The sequence below is a fragment of the Papio anubis genome, chromosome 1, assembly GCF_008728515.1.
Source record: "Papio anubis isolate 15944 chromosome 1, Panubis1.0, whole genome shotgun sequence".
NCBI classification, from domain to species: Eukaryota; Metazoa; Chordata; class Mammalia; order Primates; family Cercopithecidae; genus Papio; species Papio anubis.
In genome coordinates, this window is record NC_044976.1 from 18,843,270 (window position 1) to 18,860,915 (window position 17,646).

Consider the following 17,646-nt stretch of genomic DNA (forward strand, 5'->3'; position numbering starts at 1 on the left):
TCTTCACTAAAAATTAAAAAATTAGGCAGACGTGGTGATGCACGCCTCTAATCCCAGCTACTAGGGAGGCTGAGATGAGAATCACTTGAACCCAGGAGGTGGAGATTGCCGTGAGCTGAGATTGTGCCACTACACTCCAGCCTGGGCCACAGATAAATAAATTAATTAATTAAATTAAATAAGAAGAAAAGAAAAAGAAAGTCATTTCAGGTGAGGATCAGGAACCTGGCTGGGGAGACAAGGTGGGGAGCAAGAGACACTCATTCATTTATTCATTCAACTTTCATTGACTCAGCAGACAGACTGAGCAATAAGGGGCCAGTTATCTCAGCTATAATAACTAACATTTAAATAAACAAAAGCTCTCAGGGTTGCAACTTCCTAATTGTTCCCTGCCCCATATTCCAACTGTATTAACTGATCTCTGTACAGCTTCAAATGATAAAAATACACATGAACTATTTTAGACAAAAGGAGGATGTATCGGTTCCTATAACTAAACCATGGGAAGAGCTGGAGTGTAGTCAGACCTCAGGGCCAACTGGCACCGGCCAGACTCCTTTCTTTCCATCTGTCATCTCTCATCCATTCTTCTGAGTGTCCATTTCAGCCTCCCTCATTGGTCTCTTCCATAATGAATGGAAACATGGCGGCCCACACTTAATGTCTCAGAGAGAAACTGAAGTTCCCACGCCGAGATGAACTCTGATTGGCCAGTTTGAGTCAGCTGCTCATCTTTAAGCCCATAGCAAGGTCATAGGAGACAAGATGGCAGCTCCCATTTGAACTACATGCTGGGGAATAAAGTAAGGGTCATTCCTCAGGGGAAAAAAAGTAAGAGGTGCTAAGCTGTCAAAACAGTAGATGCTCACTGTAGTCTACCCTTTGGTGCTCAGTATACACGCCTGTTTTCTTCCCCAAAGTAGAACTCCGAACCAGCCCCCACCTAACACCATATAGCCATCTCATGCACCACTGTGACCACATTCACCCTCACCCCGACAAGGGACCTGCAGCTGTGGCACCCAGTGGTGTCTAATGACATCCGTCAACTCTGGACATGAATGCCTGTGATCCTGAGAACAATGAGCTAAATGACTAATCACTCCTAACATGCCAATGTAAATAATGAAGGGACCAGAAAATATGTGAGGAAAAATATGCAAGAAGATAATGACCAAATAATTCCCAAATGTGATCAACACAGAACAAAATACTGCATAATCACAATGAAGACTTGGACTTAGAAAAGGAGGTGTAGGCTGGGCACCGTGGCTCACACCTATAATCCCAGCACCTTGAGATGCCAAGGTAGGTGGATCACTTGAGCCCAAGAGTTTGAGACTGGCCTGGGCAACCCCATCTCTACAAAAAATACAAAAAATTAGCCGAGTGTGGTGGTGTACACCTGTGGTCCCAACTACTCGGGAGGTTAGGATGAGAGGGTCAGTGGAGCCCAGGAGTTTGAGGTTACAGTGAGCTCTGATCATGCCACTGCACACCAGCCTGGACAACAGAGTAAGATCCTGTCAAAAATAAAGGACAGGGGAGGTGGGGGAGAAGGGCAGGGAAGGGAAGGGGAGGGGAGGGGAGGCTAAGTTGATTAAATAAATAAGAATACAGTGACTCAAACAAGATGGTGGCTTATTTCCCTCATCTAATAGACCAGGCGTGGGCTGGAGTCCACAGCGTAGGAGATGCTTTTCTCTGTCCTGCAAAGTTGTCCTGGAAATCAGATTCCTTCTGACTAGGTGTCCCACCATCCCTAGAGTTATGTGCTCATCTGCATGTTCAAACTGACACACATCATCACACCTACATCATGGTTTTTTTTTGTTGTTGTGTTTTGAGATGGAGTCTCATTCTGTCGCCCAGGCTGGAGTGCAACTGTGGCATGATCTCGGCTCACTGCAACCTCTGCCTCCCAGGTTCAAGAGATTCTCCTGCCTCAGGCTCCTGAGTAGCTGGGACTACAGGCGCCTGCCACCATGCCAGGCTAATTTTTGTATTTTTAGTAGACAGGGTTTCACCATATTGGCTAGGCTAGTCTCAACCTCCTGACCTTGTGATCCGTCTGCCTCGGCCTCCCAAAGTGCTGGGATTACAGGCGTGAGCCACCGTGCCCAGCCTCATCATGGGTTTTTATAGGCCAGACTTGTGGCTTCTTTGGTGATCCAATTCTATCAAAAAGTTAGAAACATCCTGATCTATTTGCTTCCAATTATTTCCACACAGAAATGCCACACCCAAAGATCCCTTCTGGACATGGTTCTGAAGCCTGCCAACTCTCACATTTTCCTAGCTAGCTCCCATGCCTGGCCCATCTCTGCTGCCCCATCTTAATGCTGGCTATTGTGGTGACTGAAACAACAGGCTGGGTGGGCAGATGACACATCACATCTTTGCCACAGGGATGATTCCGATTGCCAGGAAGAGAAATTTCAGTGGTAGGTACAACGGCCTGCCTTCCCGGTAATTGCAGGTGGAGCTTTACCAAATAACAGACTAGGAGGAGTCACCGTCTGGCCATCGTCCCTCATCTGTGTTTTCTCCTTTGCGTTGCTCAGTCACTAAGCCAATGTCACATATTTAGATTTTTTTTGTTCAAGTTGCATCTCACCTTCAGCACAAATGTCTGCATTAGCTATAGGTTACACTACTATAGCAAACAGATTCCAAGATGCAGTGACGCAAACATGATAGAATTCTGTTTTTCTCTCACACAACAATTCCGAGTAGGCCCCAGGCAAACAGGCAACTCTGCCCCATGAGTTGACCAGGTTTCCAAATTCCTTCTCTCTCCTTGCTGCTCCTCCATTCCCATGGCCACAAGGTCAAAAGTGTCCCACTCCATCACCTCCACCTTCCAACCTGTGGAAGGAGAAAAGAACGGAAGTAATAGGCAAGCAACCTCCTTACCAAAAGTATGATCCAGAAATTTCCCACATCACTTTGGGCCACATCCCATTGGCCAGAACTGCATCATGTGGCCACACTGTGCTGCAAGGGAGTCTGGGAATTACAGTCCCTAGCTAAGTGGCCATGCTGGAATGGGAGGCACTTGTATTACTTAAAGGAAGAAATAGGAAATGAATACTGGGGAACAATTCCTATTTCTGCCTCAGGGAAAAAGGCAATTTACAAACAGTGGTACAGACCAAATACCACATCTTGCTGGTCAAGGGAAAACCCAGGTTCCATGGTGATTTGTTCGTAGACTCACTTCCCTGAATATGGGGACTTTCTTAGCCAATCTGGTTATGCAAACATCTTGTCTCCTGGGAGCAGCCCTGGCTTATTGTACCCCAAGAACTACCCTGAGAGAGCCAATAGGAAGGACTCCCTTACTGAGAGCTGGGCCATTTTAGAAGCCCACATCCCACTGGAGGCCCAAGGAGTGTTTTAAGGCTTGTGCAATCACAGGCAACTTGCACAAAGCATGGGGGTTTTTTTGTTTATTAGTTAGGTGATTTCTTGTTAGTTAGTTTTGACAGTTTGTTTTGCAACACAGCTGAAATAGAACCCTGGCTGAACTCTGACAGCCAGTACCTAACCCCCAAAATTTTGTCCAGGCTCAAACTTGGAATCAGGATCTGTCTTAGTCCATTCAGGCTGCTATAACACAATACCATAGACTGGGTAGCTTGTAAATAACAGAAGTGTATTGCTCACAGTTCTGGAAACCAGAAAGTCCAAGGTCAAGGCACTGGCAGATTCAGTGAGGGCCTGCTTACTCATAGACGGTGACTCCTCGCTATGTCCTCATGCTGCAGAAGGGGCAAGGCAGTTCTCTGGTTTTATAAGTGCATGACTCCCATTCCTAGGCTTAGTCCCTTTCATTCTGTTCTCATTATCTAATCGTTCCTCCAAAGGCCCCACTTCCTAATACCGTCACCTTGGGGGCTAGGATTTCAACATATGAATTTGATGGGAACACATTCATACCGTGGGGCTCTTAGATGCAGGTATGAGGGCTCTACTTGTTTTTGTAAGCCTCAGCATCTCCCCTGGCCTTGACCTCTGCAGGGGTGATGCGGCTGCCTAATCTGCCTGTTGTGCTGCCCTGCTCCCAAGCCATGCTTCATCATGGAGGCACTGGGTAAATTAAGACAGTGCCAGGTTCTTGGGAAGGGCCACTACCATGGACCAAAGAGTCTACCGGTGCCCCAAGTCGAATTGCCCTTTCCTTCTCCCCATCTTGTTTGGAGTAACCAGTTCCTTCCTGCTTTGGAATGGGGCAAGCCTCTTACTCAACACATGCAGCAGGAAGTGTTTCTGCTAGACTTACCACTGGACTCTGCTCTCTTCTCAGGGTGCAACATAGAAAATGCCTGCTACCCTCTGGGCATCTGTGCTGAACGGACCGCTATCCAGAAGGCCGTCTCAGAAGGGTACAAGGATTTCAAGGCAATTGCTATCGCCAGGTGAGTGGGAAAGCCCAGGTTGCAACAATATTCATTCATCTCTTTAGCCAACATCTTCCTTACACATATTATTCATTCATTCATTCATCTGTCATATGTTTGTTGTGGACTTCCTATGTGCCAGGTGCTGTATAGGGCCCTGGGATGAGTGCTGAGGATAAGGAGACAAATAAGAAATGGAGTCTGCCCTCAGTGAGCCTGCAAGGCAGGTGAATAAGCAAGGCAACTCTCATACAAGGGCCGGTATGCCCCTGTTCCAGCAACACAAAGTGATAGACTCCTTTCCTACAAGATACCACAGAAAGGCAGCCTTGAAACACAAAGTGGGGAGGACCCAAAAATCACCTGCTACAGACTCCCTTGCCACCACCCCCATTTTATAGCTGATGAAACTGAGGCCCAGATAAGTTGAGCAACTTTCCTGGGAGTTAGTGCCAGTGCTGGGATAAAACCCAGGTTCCGGAGTCTCACTGCAGGGCTCATTCCACTGTGTCATGCTGTGCTAGGAGATGGAACACTTTTCCCTGCTCTCTGCAAGCTGATGCTAGGATCCTGAATGAGCCACTCAGCGCTGCTCACTCCTTCATTTGGCGACACTCGCCTCAAGGTTCAAGAACCAGGATACAAAATCAGCCAGGTAAACACTAGTTATGGTTCCAACTAATCAGAGTCCGGCCCAGGTTCTAGTTGCACAAGAGCCCCAATCAATGCTCCTATATGTCCCAAACATAAATATCCTAGTTGGCATGGCTTCCTCTCCATGGGAGCACGTTGAATTTTTGTTGGCTCTGGCCCTAGACTCAGTGGTTTCAGGATCCAAGCATGTAAATTAGCCCTTTTACTGGACTCCATTATTTAATGACTTAATGTTGAATCACTCCAGTGTGCACCTTTGCATTGTGTATGACAGTTTTCTTAACAAATTATTGATGCAAGAAAAATGACATGGGAAATGTTTATCCCACCCAGAAGGAGGCTGCATGCTTGTTGGTCTTTAGGAACATCTGGGTGCACAGGTCACATTCTATGAGGGAATTACCTCTTCACTCATAGTGGAATTAATTCCTGTGGCAGAGCTACAGCACCTTTCTGGCTAAAATGCAGAAATGCAGGGGTTTAGTGCAAGGTCAGTGGGGACTGTACAGAAGCAAGCCCACGTGCCTTTTGTAAGATCCTCAACTTTGCCTCAGTCTGGCCCCGAGGCGACCCGGCTTATTCAAGGTTTGTTTCTGAGTAAGTAAAGCCCAAGGTGCACTTAAGGAGAAGGGCCCCAGTATCCGAAAGCCTTCCCTGTGACCGAGGTGTGTCCTGGCTTCCTTAAGGCTTCCAAAGGAATAAATGACGTCGTGCTGAGAACATTTTGTGCAGATAGGCCGAGATCAGGATGTGAATTGCACTTCATGGAAAAAAAAAAAAAAAGGAGGGAAATAACTCAATTTCAAAGCTGATCCAAGAAAATAATGATATTCTAGGGAAAAAGAGGCCAAAGTCAACCAAAGGATAATGATGCCTTGCTCTGTTTAGAATTTTCCAAATGAGAGGCTTTTTCTCTTGGTCATTATCTACTTTCAAACACAACGAAATGTCACTAGCAATGATTAGCAAATGTCATTATTTACACAAAACCTGCCATTTTTCCAGCCCCCAACTGCTGTACTCTGGGTATTCAGCCTGCATCAGTGTCCCTGAGCCCAAAATACACTCATTATCACACTCATGATTTGTTAAATTGAGAGCGTTTGTGGATTTAGAGGATGAATGAGAAGTCCCAACTCCCTCCTTAACATCAGATGGGTTTGAGCAGCCTCAGGAAGAACGCCTCTGAGGTCTCTAAGGATGGAGACCACACTCAGGAAAGGTCCGTGTGTCTTACTGCTCACTGACAGATGAGTTTGCCCCACTGGGTCCCAGCTGTAATGATCAGAGTCAGTAGGTTTCCAGCCTATCGAGTCTGATAACCATGGCCTCAGTGTGTGACCAAGGTGAGCACAAACGACAGAAAACCGTAAATAGCCAGCAAAAGGCAGGACAGAGTGAAGGGCAGGGGAGAGGGAGAAAGGGGGAAGCGGTGAAGTGGTGAAGAAACATCCTGAGGCAGCCAGCAAGTGCTCACTCAGTTTGAGTCTCTCTCTTGGCAGGAACGTTGAGTAAGTTAGAAGCCCAGGCTTCAGCGTCAATGAAACCTGTTGCCAAATCCAGCCGCATTAGGGACCTTAGGCATGCTGCTTAGACCCTGAGCCTGGCTTCTCATCTGTGAAATGGAGGAGACTGGTTTGTTACAGGGTCTCATGAAACGATTTTTATACAGTTCCTGACACAGGGTATGTAATACATTCACACTATTATATAGTTGCTTTTTTTTTTTTTTTTTTTTTTTGGGTTTTTGGTTTTGTTGTTTTTCTTTGAGAACAAGTCTCGCTGTGCCGCCCAGGCTGGTGTGCCATGGCAAGATCTCGGCTCACTGCAACCTCCGCCTCCCAGGTTCAAGCAGTTCTCATGCTTCAGCCTCCTGAGTAGCTGAGACTACAGGTGCCTGCCACCATGCCTGGCTAATTTTTGAGTTTTTAGTAGAGATGGGGGTTTCACCATGTTGACCAAGCTGGTCTCGAACTTCTGGCCTCAAGTGATCCGCCCACCTCGGCCTCCCAAAGTGCTGGGATTATAGGTGTGAGTGACCACATTCAGCCTCAAACTATTACATTGTTTTAAAGTTATCGTTCTTTATTCTGCAAGCCGCAAAACTACCAAAGGCAGAGTGTGTAGATTTGGGGTTCAAATCCTGATTCTGCCACTTTACTAACTTTGTGTCCTTGGGCAAGCCGTTTCGTCTTTCGTGATCTACAGCATGCAGGTGATAAGAGGGCCTGCATACCCCCGCCCTTACAGGGTTGTTGGGGGATTAACTGAACTAATTCACTTAAGGTCCTTAGCACAGAGGCGGGCACACAGAACCACTATGTACGGGTAAGCCATTAATGTTAACAGGCTGTCTCTACATCCTCAGTGCTAGGCTGCCTGGAAACACCATCCTGTGACTTGGCTGTTGAAGCCTACACCAAATCTACCTTCCCAGTGGAATGCACGCTTACCTCGAAATCCCTGATGCAGATCACCTTGTCCAGGGAGCTAGCCACTGGGTAGTGGGCCACAGATGCCACAAGATTCAGAAAGGAGGCCGGACGTGGTGGCTCACGCCTGTAATCCCAGCACTTTGGAAGGCTGAGGTGGGTGGATCATGAGGTCAGGAGATCGAGACCATCCTGCCTAACACGGTGAAACCTCGTCTCTACTAAAAATACAAAAAAAAATTAGCCGGGCATGGTGGCGGGCACCTGTTGTGCCAGCTCCTTGGGAGGCTGAGGCAGGAGAATGGCATGAACCTGGGAGGCGGAGGTTGCAGTGAGCCGAGATTACGCCACCGCACTCCAGCCTGGGCGACAGAGAGAGACTCCGTCTCGAAAAAAAAGATTCAGAAAGGAAGCGGTGAGCTCAGCAGGGGTCAGATTACACAGGGCCTTACAGGCCATGGAAGGAAGGCTGAATTTCATTCAGAGCAACTCTCCCATGGCCCTAACCCATGGCCCTAACCATGCCTTTGTTACCGCATTTCTGTGAAATTGTATCTACCCCTCCAGAGGGTAAGCTCCAGGGATTGTCTGATTGGTCTTTGTCACTCCTTTCCCATGCCTGCCTGGCATAGAGAAGGGTTGTGGTCGACATATGTGGAATGAAGTGAAAAATAACCCCCAAAAAGCTTAAGAGGGGCCCTGGCTGCAACAGCTGGTATCCAGTAATTGCAAGAGTTCACTCAGCGTCCTGGGCAGGAGTCGCCACCCTCTCATGTACCCATGGGTTTTTCTTCTGAAGCTGGAAGCGTGCTCAGAGAGAACCCCATCTTCCCACGGAACAGAACCCTTCATTGACTGGACCCCCACAAATAAAAGGTAGTTATGGTGAGAATTAAAGAAAATAGCACCTCGGCTGCTTTATTTTAATCATAGTATCTATCCCTGTCTCCACATGGTTGGTTGGTTAATCAGTTGCCTAGCTCCCCTCACTAGTCTATAAACTCCTGAGCATAGTGAATTTTGTCTGTTTTGTTCACTGCTGCACTCCTAGCACCAACGACAGTGCCCAGCACATAGTAGGTGCTCAGTAAATATTTGTTGGTTGAAATGAGACGATGCATATAAAACGCTTTGCAGAATGCCTGGCACATTCTAGGCACACATTATCTTTTTTTTTTCTTTTTTTTTTTTTGAGACGGAGTCTTGCTCTGTCGCCCAGACTGGAGTGCAGTGGCATGATCTCGGCTCACCGCAACCTCTGCCTCCCAGGTTCAAGCAATTCTCTGCCTCAGCCTCCCGAGTAGCTGGGATTACAGGCATCTGCCACCATGCCCGGCTAATTTTTGTATTTTTAGTGGAGATGGGATTTCACCATGTTGGCCAGGCTGGTCTTGAACTCCTGACTTTGTGATCCACCCACCTCGGCCTCCCAAAGTGCTGGGATTACAGGCATAGGCACACACTATCTTAATAACAATTGTTGTTAAGATATAATAAGATGAATTATTAAATAGTACATAAAACACATAGCATATAATAAAACTGTATGTGATAATGTACTAAAATTATGACAAAGCTTACATAGTAAGGAAATTAAATATCCAGCACTTAGAACAGGCAGTAACAATATGTATATAACATTCTAAAGTTTACAAAGTCGTCCATACACCTTATCTCATTTTATCTTCTAGCATTCTTACAAAGCAGACTCTTACAAAGCATCCACATTTTACAGCAAATAAATGAGCCTTGGATGAGCTAAAATGACTTAGTCAAAGTCACCCATAGCAAAAGGAAGAGCCAACTAAGAACCAAAATTTAAATCCTGTGTTCTGCCAGGCACAGTGGCTCATGTCTGTAATCCCAGTACTTTGGGAGGCCAAGGTACAAAGATCTCTTGAGCCCAGGAGTTCAAGACCAGCCTGGGCAATATAGTGAGACCCTATTTCTACAACAAATCAAAAAATGATCTGAGTGTGGTGGTGTGTGCCTGCAGTCCCAGCTACTCAGGAGGCTGAGGTAAGAGGATCCTTTGAGGCCAGGAGGCAGAGGCTGCAGTGAGCCATGATTGTGCCACCGCACTGTAGCCTAGACAACAGAACAAGACCCTGTCTCAAATAAATAAATAAATAAATAAATAAATAAATAAATAAATAAATAAATAAAAATCCTATGTTCTTCCAGAGATATCACAAAGCTGTGTATCCAGAAGAATAAGGAGGATGGTGGCTGCTGACTTCACCTGTGGTGCTCCAGCAGGCTTGGAATTTTCCACCATCAAAGGCACTTGTTTGTTTTGTTTTGTTTTGTTTTATTTTGAGGCAGAGTCTCGCTCTGTCGCCCAGGCTGGAGTGCAGTGGCGCCATCTCGGCTCCCTGCAACCTCCACCTCCCGGGTTCAAGCGATTCTCCTGCCTCAGCCTCCTGAGTAGCTGGGACTACAGGCATGCACCACAACGCCCAGCTAATTTTTATATTTTTAGTAGCAATGGGGTCTCACCATGTTGGCCAGGATGGTCTCAGTCTCTTGACCTCATGAGCCACCAGCCTGCGGCCTCCAAAGTGCTGGGATGCTCAGAGGCGTGAAACCACAGCGCCAATGGCTCCTGTTTAGGGATAATCCTTGTCCTGCTCAGGCTAGAGGTCTGCCCTGTGGGCATAAAACTCTCACTGCAGGCAATCCCTGGCTGGTGAGCTTCTCTTCTCCAGGCTTTCTCCAGTGCAAGGGACCCATTTTTCTCTCTGAGTCACACGCACTTTATTCTTTCATGCCTCAGGGCCTTTGTACATACCGTGTTTTTGTTTGTTTGGTTGTTGTTTTTTGAGACAGGGTCTCTGTCAGCCAGGTGGTAGTTCACTGCAGCCTCCGCCTCCCAGGCTCAAGTGATCCTCCCAGCTCAGCCTCCCGAGTAGCTGGGACTACAGGCCTGCACCACCACACCTGGCTAATTTTTTGTATTTTTAGTAGAGATGTGGTTTCACCATGTTGGCCAGGCTGGTCTCAAACTCCTGACCTCAGGTGATCCACCCGCGTCGGCCTCTCAAAGTGCTGGGATTACAGGTGTGAGTCACCGCACCCAGCTGCATTTTGTTTAAAATGATAACTCAGCTGGTTTTTCGCATCACCACTGGGCTGAACAATCTCCTGAAGACCAGAGACAAATTCTCTTTGACCTTTGTATTCCCTGGGTGTGTGCTGGGATTACAGGTGTGAGCGACCGCACCCAGCTGCATTTTGTTTAAAATGATAACTCAGCTGGTTTTTTACATCACCCACTGGGCTGAACAATCTCCCGAAGACCAGAGACAGATTCTCTTTGACATTTGTATCCCCTGGGTGTGGGTGACGGTAAGTGCTCACTAAACATTTATGGGCCGGCACTAGAGAGAAGTCCTGCTGCATTGGCCCTGCCTTGTGTGGCAGTGCGGCCTGCAGGCTGTCTCAGCCTTCAGGACACAGCGGATCTGTGAATCAGGAGCTGCCTGATGGGGTATGACCCAAATCAGGAACGAGGTGGAGACTCAGGGCCTAAATCTTAGCAATTGTCCTCAGGCCTTGGGAGAGACTAATTTGAGTTTGGTTCTTTGCTTCCCCAGTGACATGCAAGATGATTTTATCTCTCCATGTGGGGCCTGCAGGCAAGTCATGAGAGAGGTAAGCAGCTTCTCTTGCTTTCTGGAATGCAAATCTCTTCCCTGTCGCAGGCTATGGGATCCACGTCAAGCTGCAGGCGTGGCAGGCGTGGAGACACATCTATTGGCCCGTTTGCTTTCGGTTGGCTGACTTCTAAGGCCTCCCTACACTTGCATGAGTCACTGGAAATTATTCCTTCATTTAACAAATACTTACTGAGAGAGTGTCTGCTCTGTGCCAGGCACTGAGGTGATTATCGAGGAGGCAGCAGGAAAAAGGCAGACCCAGGCCCTGCCCTCACAGAGCTCATAAGCTAATGCAGAAGACAGATGATAAACAAGGAGCAAAATAAATAAACAAACAGTGGAGTTTCTGAGAGTCAAGAGGGCTATAGAGGGGAAAAAAAATGCAGAAAAAAAAAAAAGGAGTTCAGTGACAAAGGGGCAAGCAGGGGACACTGCAGACTGGGGTCATCGAACAACAGCCCATGGGCCAAATCCAGCCTGCTGCTTATATTTGTAAATAAAGTTTTATTGGTACACAGTCATGGCCATTCACTCACCTATTGTCCACAGCCACTTTGCCCTGACAACAGCAGAGGTGACTCATTACGACAAAGGCCACATGGCCTCTAAACCTAAGATATTTACTGTCTGGTCCTTGACAGAAAAAGGTTTGCCAACCCCTGCTTTAGATATCCAGGAAGGGCCTCTTTTTGAGCATGACATTTGAGCAGAAATATAAATAATGAGAAAAAAATGAGAGGAACAAAGGTCTAGAAAAGGAGATTCTGAGACAGCATAAGCAGCAAGTTTTGCGCTCAGACTCTTGGTGAATTTGAGAAGAGGCAAGAAGGCACCAAGAGGGCTAGGGTCTGGTAAGTGAAAGGAAAGCAATGGGATTGAAGTCAGAAGGGTAGGCAGGGGCCAGATCACATGGGGCCTGGCCATGGGATAAAGGGTACATTTTATTCCAAGAATAAAGGAAACTGAAGTGTACACTTTTTTTTTTTGAGATGGAGTCTCGCTCTGTCACCCAGGCTGGAGTGCAGTGGCGGATCTCAGCTCACTGCAAGCCTCCGCCTCCCGGGTTCGCCATTCTCTCCTGCCTCAGCCTCAGTATGGGACTACAGAAGCCGCCACCCGCCAGTAGTTTTTGTATTTTTTTAGTAGAGGCGGGGTTTCACCGTGTTAGCCAGGATGGTCTCGATCTCCTGACCTCGTGATCCGCCAGTCGGCCTCTAAAGTGCTGGGATTACAGGCTTGAGCCGCAGCGCCCGGCCTGTTTTTTTTTTTGAGACCAGAGTCTCACTCTGTAAGCCAGGCCTGGAGTGCAGTGGCACAGTCTCGGCTCCTGCAGCCTCCACCTCCCACAGTTCAAGCGATTCTTCTGCATAAGCCTCGAGGTAACTGGTACTACAGGCCGCGATGCCACCAGCCTGGCTAATTTTGCCATTTTAGTAGAGACTGGGTTTCACCACGTTGTCCAGGATGGTCTCGAACCCCTGACTTTATGATCCGCCCACCTTGGCCTCCCAAAGTGCTGGGATTACAGGTGTGAGCCACCGCGCCCAGCCCAAAGTGTACACTTAAACATGGTTAAAATGGCAAATCTTACGTTATATATATTTTATCACATTAAATACATTGGTAAGCCATTGGGTATTTTCAAGAAGAGACTTGAGGGATCTGAAGTACTTTTTACAAAAGTCCTCTTGATGGAAGGCTGCAATTTCTTCAACTCTAAAAACAAAAGGGTAGGCCAGGTGTGGTGGCTCAGCCTGTAATGCCAGCACTTTGGGAGGATGAGACGGGCGGATCACGAGGTCAGGAGATCGAGACCATCCTGACACACACAGTGAAATCCCGTCTCTACTAAAAATACAAAAAAATTAGCTGGGTGTGGTGGCGGGCGCCTGTAGTCCCAGCTACTCGGGAGGCTGAGGCAGGAGAATGGTGTGAACCCAGGAGGCGGAGCTTGCAATGAGCCGAGATCGCACCACTGCACTCCAGCCTGGGTGACAGAGCGAGACTCCATCTCCAAAACAAACAAACAAACAAACAAACCCAAATGGGTAGGCCAGGTGTGGTGGCTCAGCCTGTAATCCCAGCAGTTAGGGAGGCAGAGGCAGGAGGATTGCTTGAGCCCAGGAGTTCAAGACCTGCCTAGGCAACATAGCAAGACCTTGTTCTCCATAAAAAAAAAAAAAAAAAGAATAAAACAAAACAAAAAAATGAAAATGAAGGGATAGTTTAGATCATGGGTTCTTAATCCAGGCTCAAGGGGAGGTTTTCATGTTTATGTGTACATTTGGGGAATGGGGAATGTTAGTAACTATTGTGGATTATCACAGAGATGTGTGTCCTCTAGAGTCCCAAAAGATTAGAGAATCCCACAGGCCCTGAGCTCCAGCATAGTACCATCAGCCCCTGGAAACACAGCATCTTGTGGGTATGGTGGCTCACACCTGTAAGCCCTGCACTTTGGGAGACCGAGGCAGGAGGATCACTTTAGCCCAGGAATTCAAAACCAGCCTGAGCCACATAGTAAAACCCGGTCCCTTCAAACAATTTAAAAATTAGCAAGGCATGGTGGTACATGCCTGTGGTCCTAGCTGCTCCAGAGGCTGAGGTAAGAGTATCACTAGAGCCTGGGAGGTCAAGGCTGCAGTGAGCCGTGATCAAGCCACTGTACTCCTGCCTGGGCGACAGAGCAAGATCCTGTCTCAAAAATAAATGCATACCTACAGCATCTTGTTTAATCCCCTCCCCAAGACTGAGGGAAGTGCATGTCATTATTCCCATTGCCCAGTGACTACTCTGAGGCTCAGAGGAGTAAAATGACTTACTGAAGGGCCCCCTGCCAGGCGGTGACACACGGGTATCCATGGCCCATCAGGCTGACTCTGAAGCCCATGCTCCTCACGGCTGCCTCTCTGTCTTTGTGATTCTGTAAGTTGGACAAAATTATTTTCAGCCATGGAGGAAACATAATGTTACTTTGGCATGTGAATGCTGCTTGTACCGTGGGAGTTTCTGCTTTTGGAGTTGTGTTTTGGGAGAAAGGGGGTTGTTTTAGCTTTGTTTTTGTGCCGTGGGGTTTCAAAGCATCCGGGGACGCAGACGCTTCCATCTTCCTCCTGTTTCCTGCCAGGAGTGCAAATCAGACACTTTTCCCAAATCCTAAAACATACCACCGGGAAAGCAGTGAATTTACACTGCGGAATTTATCTCACTTAAGAGGGTCAGAAATAGCTGGCCTGCACAGTGAAAATGTCGAAGGTCATATAAGGAAACCACGACAGACAGGGCGCCAAGTCCCTGGCTCCCAAGGCCCCGACGTGATCCAATTGCTCGGTGCTGTTTTCTCCAAACAGATTGGATGTTGGCAAACGACAGAAGGCAAATGAAAAAGCTGAAGGAGGCAGGGGCGAAACTGAAACCAAAATGCAAATAATAAGAGATGAGGCGTTGGGGCCAGGGACCTGGCACGTAAACTCGCCCTCCGCTCAACTTTCGTCCATACCTACCCTCAGGCAGAGCCAGTTAAGCAGAAAAATTTCCTTCCTTAAAACATTAATTCTAAGAAAGCCAGAAGATTGAGTGTGCCTGGCAATAACTTGGTGATTCAGAGAGAAGTGTGGAAGAACAGAAGGCTGCAGACCTAAGTAGTCACTGGTTACCAACATAATCCATAAGAATGACATCTATTAATTGAGCACCTACCATGTGCGTAGAGACGCTTTACATGAATCATCTCTGCATCTCACAATACCTTGCTAGGAAGAGCTTGGGTCTGTTGACCCCACCTCCAGGGCTCTTGTCATGATGCCACTGCTGATTAACCTCTTGCCTACCACCCTGCATTCGCCCGTCCCTAAAACCATTCTATGGACCAAGACACTGAGTGAGCCCCAGAAAGTTATCATTTTCCCAAGGTCACACAGCAAACAAACAGTGCTCCTCATAGCATAGGAGAAAACTCAAGAGACAAATTTTTCTTTGCTGACTTTACCCTGCTAAGCCTCCGTTTCCTCATCAGTAAAATGGGCATCATAATAGCACCTACCTCACAGGGTAGATAATGAAACCATGCATGTGCAGTATCTATGTGGTATGGTGTTGGCTGTGTCCCCACCCAAATCTCATCTTGAATTGTAGCTCCCATAATTCCCACGTGTCATGGGAGGGACCTGGTGGGAGGCAATTGAATCGTGGGGGCAGGTCTTTCCCATGCTGTTCTCGTGATAGTGAATAAGTCTCATGAGGGAACGGGAGTTCCCTCACACAAGTCCTCTCTTGCCTGCTGCCAGGTAAGACATCCCTTTGCTCTTCCTTCGTCTTCTGCCATGGTTGTGAGGCTTCCCCAGCCATGTGAAACTGTGAGTCCATTAAACCTCTTTTCTTGTCTTTTTTTTTTTGAGATGAAGTCTTGCTCTGTCGCCCAGGCTGGAGTGCAGTGGCGCCATCTCGGCTCACTATAAGCTCTGCCTCCCGGGTTCAAGCGATTCTCCTGCCTCAGCCTCCTGAGTAGCTGGGACTACAGGCTCCTGCCACTGTGCGTGGCTAATTTTTTTGTATTTTTAGTAGAGATGGGGTTTCACCATGTTCACCCAGGATGGTCTCCATCTCCTATCCTCGTGATCCGCCCACCTCGGCCTCCCAAAGTGCTGGTGCAGGCCTGTGCTAGAGCTTTTTTTTTTTTTTTTTTTTTTTTTTGAGACAGAGTCTTGCTCTATGGCCCAGGCTGGAGTGCAGTGGCGTGATCTTGGCTCACTGCAACTTCTGCCTCACGTGTTCCAGAGATTCTCCTGCCTCAGCCTTCTGAGTAGCTGGGATTACAGGTGCTCACCACCATGCCTGGCTAATTTTTGTATTTTTAGTAGGGTGGAACCACCATGTTGGCCAGGCTGGTCTTGAACCTCCTGACCTCAGGAGATCCTCCTGCCTCGGCCTCAAAGTGCTGGAATTACAGGCATGGGCCACCATGCACCGGCCTAAACCTCTTTTCTTGCTCGTGCCCAGTCTCGGGTATGTCTTTATTAGCAGCTTGAAAACAGACTAATACACTGAGTGTATGTGGCAGGCGACTTCTCCTGGTGTGAAGTGTAAAGGGGATACTGTAAGGGAAGCAGGTGTTAGTTGTGTTTGAAAATGTCGCCCAGCAGAAGGAAGTCTGGTTCAAGGGGTTAGCTGTCGCCTTTTTTTTTTTTTTTTTTTTTTTTGAGACGGAGGTCTTGCTCTGTCACCCAGGCTGGAGTGCAGTGGTGTGATCTCAGTTCACTGCAAGCTCCGCCTCCCAGGTTCATGCCATTCTCCTGCCTCAGCCTCCCAAGTAGCTGGGACTACAGGCACCCGCCACCACACCCGGCTATTTTTTTTGTATTTTTTAGTAGAGACGGGGTTTCACTGTGTTAGCCAGGATGGTCTCGATCTCCTGACCTTGTGATCCGCCAGCCTCAGCCTCCCAAAGTGCTGGGATTACAGGCGTGAGCCACTGCACCCAGTCGGCTGTTGTTCTTATGAAGCCCTGGGTGAGTCCTGAATGGTGCCTGTTCACCATGTGCCATGCACTGTTCAGTTTCACAGCATTTTTTCATTTTCTCCTCCCTACAGCGCTATGATCCAGGAACAATTATGGTCATTCCCATTTTACAGATGAGAAAATCAAGGCAAAGAGAGGAACATTAGCCAGTGAGTGGCAGAGTCAGACTCAAACCCAGTCTGTCTCAGGACCCTCAGCCACGCTGCATCTCTCACGCCAGCTTTGCCTCTTTTCCAGTTTGGCACCAACTGGCCCGTGTACATGACCAAGCCGGATGGTACCTATGTTGTCATGACGGTCCAGGAGCTGCTGCCCTCCTCCTTTGGGCCTGAGGACCTGCAGAAGACCCAGTGATAGCCAGAGAATGCCCACCACCTGTGACAGCCACCTGGAGAACTTCATAAAGATGTCTCACAGCCCTGGGGACACCTGCCCAGTGGGCCCCAGCCCTACAGAGGCTAGGCAAAGATGATGTTTCCAAATTACACTCCAGCCCAGGCCAGCACCCCTCCTAGCAACCTACCTTGGGAGTTAGAACCCCACCCCGCACCCCCAGCCACCTTGCCTTTCCTTCCTGTGGGTCCTCTTTCAAAGTCCAGCCTAGTCTGGACTGCTTCCCCATCAGCCTCCCCAAGGTTCTGTCCTGTTCCGAGCAACTTTTCTAATTATAAACATCACAGAACATCCTGAATCAAAGTGTGTGTCTTGCTCTGTCTCTATCCTTGCTTGCAGCTCTTACGAGGGACGGCATGATTTGTCTTTATAGGAAGACCTGGACTCTTTCTGCTGGGAAAGGAAAAGGGTACCTTGGAACCGTGGACCTTGTGATGTGGAGAGCTGAGGTTTTTGGCAACTTGCCCCCGTTTTCTCTAAATGGGAAGCTCCCCTGGGCTGGACCTAACTGCCAATAACTATCCTAGAGTGTGTTTTTGTCTCGTTATAGACCTGAGCACTGGGAGATTCCAGAGTGTAAAGGG

At 47.9% G+C, this 17,646-nt stretch overlaps 1 protein-coding gene across 5 annotated transcripts in view; it reads left to right on the forward strand.

Moving 5' to 3' along the window:
• The window catches only part of CDA (cytidine deaminase), a 28,932-nt gene extending 11,567 nt beyond the window's left edge, over window positions 1-17,365 (forward strand). The window contains exons 2-6 of one of the 5 annotated variants that reach the window (XM_031665032.1): window positions 4,313-4,424; window positions 7,429-7,648; window positions 8,292-8,368; window positions 11,089-11,146; window positions 16,907-17,365. In XM_031665032.1, coding sequence (XP_031520892.1) covers window positions 7,502-7,648; window positions 8,292-8,368; window positions 11,089-11,146; window positions 16,907-17,023 — 399 coding nt within the window. In that variant the 5' untranslated portion in view covers window positions 4,313-4,424; window positions 7,429-7,501 and the 3' untranslated portion in view covers window positions 17,024-17,365. Of the gene's footprint in view, window positions 1-4,312; window positions 4,425-4,930; window positions 5,062-7,428; window positions 7,649-8,291; window positions 8,369-11,088; window positions 11,147-16,740; window positions 16,819-16,906 lie in introns of all 5 variants that reach the window. The other 4 variants (XM_021936915.2, XM_021936918.2, XM_021936912.2 and 1 more) reach the window with 4 other exon arrangements.
• Window positions 17,366-17,646: the final 281 nt, after the last annotated feature.